The sequence below is a fragment of the Lithobates pipiens genome, unplaced genomic scaffold (assembly GCF_037356315.1).
Source record: "Lithobates pipiens isolate NorthernLeopardFrog02 unplaced genomic scaffold, aLitPip1_a1.2 Scaffold_8, whole genome shotgun sequence".
NCBI lineage: Eukaryota > Metazoa > Chordata > Amphibia > Anura > Ranidae > Lithobates > Lithobates pipiens.
In genome coordinates, this window is record NW_027507903.1 from 536120759 (window position 1) to 536126938 (window position 6180).

The 6180-nt window shown below is 40.8% G+C and overlaps 1 protein-coding gene across 1 annotated transcript in view; it reads left to right on the forward strand.

Moving 5' to 3' along the window:
- Positions 1-5906, forward strand: part of LOC143960748 (uncharacterized) — a 45074-nt gene extending 39168 nt beyond the window's left edge. The window contains exon 5 of the mRNA XM_077469589.1: positions 172-5906. Coding sequence (XP_077325715.1) covers positions 172-549 — 378 coding nt within the window. The 3' untranslated portion in view covers positions 550-5906. The remainder of the gene's footprint in view (positions 1-171) is intronic.
- Positions 5907-6180: the final 274 nt, after the last annotated feature.

Genomic DNA, 6180 nt, shown 5'->3' on the forward strand with positions numbered 1-6180 from the left:
TTTTTGAGTGAAATACATTTCATAGTGCAGTGTTTCACAGACAGTGAATTTTCTGGAAGAGGTGAGATTAGGTTATTGACATGTGTCTTTGAGATGTAGTTAATGCTAGTAGAATAATTCTCCATTGTATTAACACATATTGCCTTCTCTCTTTATACATACTACAACCAGAACAACAATGAAAACCTTGACAAAATACAAGGCTCAACACAAAGATTTCTGTTTTTACGAACAAGATCCATAAAAAGTGTTACGTTTCAGTCAGTTGCGCTCAAGGAAATGTTCATCTGCACCGAAAACATCAGTGGACCATCTCCAGTGAAGATGTCAAATTATTCGGATCCAGAAAAGATCGTCAGTTTTACAATTGATGCAGAAGTAGGTGGCAGTTTTGTTAGGGTTGGAAATAATCGATTTTCTCTGCCAGTACCACAGGAGACACTGGAGCGCTTACAAGAATATAACCAACTGTTGGCAATGGCAAATACTTCAGAAAGGTTTACATGCAGACCCTATGGAATTCTGTTTGTGGGTAGACTGGACATTTAACCATAAACGCCCCGCTTTATTAAATCTGGAGGAAAGCAGCTAAACCAACAAACCATCAAATTCAGACGATTTCTCAGGTTTATGGACAGATCTGTGAATAATAAAGTTTTCTTAATTCTGTTTTTATATTCTACTATATATTATATTTTATATAAGTACTTTTTTTTATTCAAGAAACAATAAGGTTATGCTGTGATTAAATCAAATAGCTTATTTTCATCCTTTTATTACATACATAACTACAACTATAATATGTAACTATGGCCTTAGCAACTCATGGGGCTCTGCACTGGAGTCCAGAATTATCGACCTACATAATATTACGTATAGGTAGCATAGCAATAGCATTTGCAAATATATTTGGACACATTAAATGTATATTAAAGTGGAAGTCCAACCTAACAACTAATGTGAGCTAAGTTCAGCCTTATGTCTCAAAATGAAGAAATCCCAGCTTTTCTACCTTTATTTTACAGTATCCCGTGCGGTCACATGACTTCAATTCTACTTCCTTCTGAGACTAAAATCAGCATGTGGGCGTGGTTACTGAAAGCTAGTGACATCACTTCCTGGGAGGGACACTGTTCCTGTGTAGCCAGTGGATGGGAGGAGCTAATCATAGGTTCCCGCCCATTGTTCTCTCATTATACATCTTAATACATGAGAACATTAAGAAATAAAAAGTCCCATCCACACGATGGGGGGCGGGACTGTCAGTGTAACTGGAAGTGCTCTGAGGTCTCGGCTCACAGTCTACAATGATCATAGTACAGGCAACTACACCAAGGCTCTGTTTCCACTAGTGCAACTTGTCATGCCACTTTGGACACATAAAGTCGCATGACAAGTCACAGCCCATTGATTTTAATGGTACCCATTCCCATCTATGCGACTTTGAAAATCAGCAACTTTGAAAAGGTACTTGCAATGCTTTCATGTGACTTTTGATGCGACTTTGATCCAGAGAGTGTAAAGTTGGATCAAAGCTGCACTCAAAGTTGCACAAAAGTCACAATCCAAAGTCGCATGACAAGTCACAGCCCGTTGATTTTAATGGTACTCATTCCCATCGATGCAACTTTGAAAATCAGTGACTTTGAAAAGGTACCTGTAATGCTTTGATGCGACTTTAATCCATAGAGTGTAAAGTTGGATCAAAGCTGCACTCAAAGTTGCATCAAAGTCATACTCTAAATCATGCAACTTTGGTGTGGCAATAGTGGAAACGTAGACTAAGGCTCTGTTTCCACTGGAACGAGTTGTCTTCCGACTTTGGACACAAAGTCGCATGATGAGTCACAGCCCATTGATTTCAGTGGCACTCGCTCCCGTCTGTGACTTTGAAAATTAGCGACTTTGAAAAGGTATCTGCAATGCTTTAATACGACTTTTGATGCAACTTTGATCCAGAGAGTGTAAAGTTGGTTCAAAGCTGCACTCAAAATTGCATCAAAGTCACACTCCAAAGTCACACTGTAGCCTTAGGCTACGTTTCCACTAGTGCGACTCCAAAGCTGTGTGATCTAGAGTTTGACTTTCATCAAACTTTACACTCTGGATCAAAGTCGCATCAAAAGTTGCATCAGGGTAGTACAGGCACCTTTTCAAAGTTGCATAAATGGGAACGCTTGCCATTGAAATCAATGGGCTGTGACTTATCATGCGACTTTACGTGTCCAAAGTGGCATGACAAGTTGCACTAGTGGAGATGGAGCTTTAAACCCATTACTCACATCTAGCTCCCTCAGCTGGGCGTGCACCACACCATGCAAACAGGGCGCGTCACGCCATGCACACAGTGCCCATCACAATACCCATCACACCATGCACACAGTGCCCATCACAATACCCACACCATGCACACAGTGCCCATCACAATACCCACACCATGCACACAGTGCCCATCACAATACCCACACCATGCACACAGTACCTATCATACAATGCACACAGTGCCCATAACAGTGCCACACCATGCACACAGTGCCCATCGCACCATGCACACAGTGCCATACAGAAACAACCACACGGTTGTACACTGTAGAAAATCTGTAGCATGTTGCATTGTAATCTATATTACAGTTTTTTGACAAACAGAACAGAACATGCTTCCAAAGCCTGCCCTCCTTCCCCTCTCTCAGGAGAAACTGCTATCCAAAATGAGGCTATGACAACAGGAGGAGATCTGAGAAGGCAGGATGGGGGCGGGGCTAGGCAGGTCTAGGCATGTCTGTCTAAAAAGGAGAGGCAGGATGGGGGCGGGGCATGTAGAAGAAAAGGACAATGTTTTCAGGAAGTGAGGGGCCCCATGCAGAATTCAGAAATAAGGAAGTAACGTTGTCCCTGAAGATCAGAAAGAAGCTGATTGTCTGGCTTTGATAAGCCTTTCTAAGCTTGTCAAGTTAGCTCCACAGAAAATGAATGCTGTCAAAGATAAAGATATTTTACATAGAATTAATGGAAATTTTTTCATTTTTGACTTCGACTTCTACTTTAATGTTGGAATTCTCTGCAAGGCACCCTCCCTCCCTTGAGGACTGAAAGTAGACAATCAGGGGCCCTTTAATGGTCTTACTAAGGTGCCCCATCATGCACAGTTACACCCCCAGTTGTATTTGTTGTAATTTAACTTTTACATTGATTTTGTTTATTAAACCAGTTGTTGGAATTACACTGACTGAGAGGAGAATAAATAAAGTGAGCTATTGTGCCTTTAGAGATTTGTATGCAAATCTGTATCTCAAGAAAATCATGTCTCAAACAGAGTACAGCAGCTTTGTGAACTGAGCCCATATAATCGCACACTGAACAGTTCTATGTTATGTATATTGAGATGTTTTCTAAGTTTCTTGTGCCATCGAACACCGCTACGTTGAAGAGATATCACCATCTCAAGTCTTCTACAGAAACAACAGCTTCTTGGAGAGTCGATCATCTGGTCCCCCACCACACTTAATGGTTCGTCCCACTGCATGCTGCGATTTTTTAGGAGATTGGCACTCCCCAAAATGTCACATATGATCAGGGACTGGGTCTAGAGTTACAAAGGAGGTCTAGTGCTATAATTATTGCTCTCGCTCTAACGATTGCGGTGTATGTAACCTGTGTGTATCTGGCTCTGATACCAGCCACTGACTTCACCACACGTCCCTGATATGGATATCATATTATATGTGGTTAAAAATGTTTTTAAATAATGAAAGTTGTATTAAAGACCCTGCAAAAACATTTCCTCCTGCGTGTGAATAACATTAGTGCACAATAAATGGAAATGAAACTATCTCCAACCCTGACATACAGTATTGCATTCTAAAAACAGAAGTTATTTACATTCAACACATATCCAAAGGATTAAAAGGTGCATTCACACCTGCAAAAGTACCTGCACTCTGGTTAGATGTAATCGCTCGTGCATCAATAAAAAATGCAAGTGATCAGCCCTGGATCCAGGTAGTCTGTGTACAGTGCCAATCACAGGCTTGTGGTCTCTGCATGAGAGTTTACATGTGAGTGGACGTGATTAAAGGGGTTGTAAAGGTTTGTTTTTTATTTTCTAAATAGGTTCCTTTAAGCTAGTGCATTGTTGGTTCACTTACCTTTTCCTTCGATTTCCCTTCTTAGGCCTCATGCACACGGACGTTTTTACAGCCACTTTTTTGAGCTTTTTTTGCAGCTTAAAAACGTCTGTCCATGTTAGTCTATGGCTTCATGCCCACCTAGGCGTTTTTGAGCTGCAAATGGCATAGGCGTTTTTAAGCTGTAAAAAAAACCCAGGATCAGTGCGTTCCGTGGCGTGGAGCTAGAGCTGTAAAAACGCGAATCGCGGGAAAACGCGCAAAAACGCGCATAAACGCGCAAAAACGTGCATAAACACGCAACATATTTTCTTTGTTTTCTGAGTGCTATAGCCAAGAGATGTGTTTTTTAAAAAACGCTACTTAACGCTAACGCTAAAAAACGCGCAAAAACGCCAATGCAAAACGCGGTAAAAATCAAGTTTTTAACAACGATTTTTCCAGGCATCGGAGCTAGCTTTGCAGCCAGTTTTTTAAAACGTCCGTGTGCATGAGCACTAAATGTTTTTTTTTCTTTGTCTGAATTTCTCACTTCCTGTTTCTCCTCAGTAAACTTCACACCATCATCCGAGCGGTGTTTAGTCAGCCAGAACAGCTTACTGAACAGCTTACTGAGGAGGAACAGGAAGTGAGAAATTCAGACAAAGAAAACAAAGAAAAAAAACATTTAGAAGGGAAATCGAATGAAAAGGTAACTGAACCAACAATGCACTAGTTTAAAGGAACCTATTTAGAAAATATAAAACGAACCTTTACAACCCCTTTAACTGTGGAAATCGTCAGTCTCCCATTGTTTTCATAGGGCTGCCTCCAGTTCATGCATCTAATCGGAGTGAGAGTGTATTCCCAGGTGTGAATGCACCCAAAGTGTGCTCTCACACTGCTCCGCTGAGTTTCCAGTGCGATTTCTGGGTGTCTCACTCCCAGCATGCACCTGTGAAACATGGACATGTGACTCAAAAAACACAGCAAAAACTCAACCGTGGTGCAATTTTGATGCATTTTCTATTCATTGCAATAGGAAGTTGCATTTTTGGTGCAGTTTTGAAAAGCGAACCAAAGATGCAGAATACAGGACTTTTCAAAATACACTGCACCCTCTGCGCAGTGGTGTGAAGGGTCCCATAGGATTTAAAGAGATATATTTTTGTTAGGTCTAGCAAGGTAAAAACGCATCAGTTTGTAAGCAGTTTAAGAGGTTTGTTCTTATTTGCAGCAGTTGGAACCTTGCAAATCATTCCTGATGACAGCTATGCTGCTGTTGATTTATGGCAACTTATTTTATTGATTTCTATTGACATGCAATTATCTTCTTGCTTAAAGCTGTTGTAACTCTCCAATATTCAAAAAAACTGCAAGGCAATAGCATAATGTGCTAGTATGCATCGCATACTAGCACGTTATGAAATACTCACCTTGGAACAAAGCCCTCCAGTGCTGTAAAGTCATCAATGAGAGGTGTGAGGATCAAGGTATAAGAATAAAAATGGTTGACAGTATATTTCTTTTAAATGCTTATCTCGTCTGTTTTCAGTTGTTTTAAAGACATCATTCTTAAAGGCCGGATGGGTGCAGTCACGTACACACAAAGAGGAAGCCATGTCATAAGGGTCAACTGCTGCATCAGCTCTAAAAGCAGAAGACACTTAGAAATTGCCTTTTATAGAAGTTGTTTTGTTTCAACATTTTTAACGCCTGTCTTTCCTTTGTGTATATAAGACCTGTGTTAATAAAGAGTCTCAGAGTGAGTGAGTGCGACCGTCTGAGCAGACATACTGAGAACTTTTTCCGTGTCTCCTTGCTTAGATAAGACTCTAATAATAATTGGGAAACGGTAACATAACTTATGAATAGGTGACTTGCAGTAGTCACACCTAACATTTTTGGCGCACGAACAAGGGACTTCGCTAAAGAAACTACAAGAGGCGAACGAACATAAGGACGGAACAAAGAGGTCGGGCACATCAGGAACCACAGACAAATCCTGCGCAGGTAAGAAAAGCTTTATTTTCTTATAAACTCTGTGCTTCTTAGATTTGTGCCCACCCGATCTGTC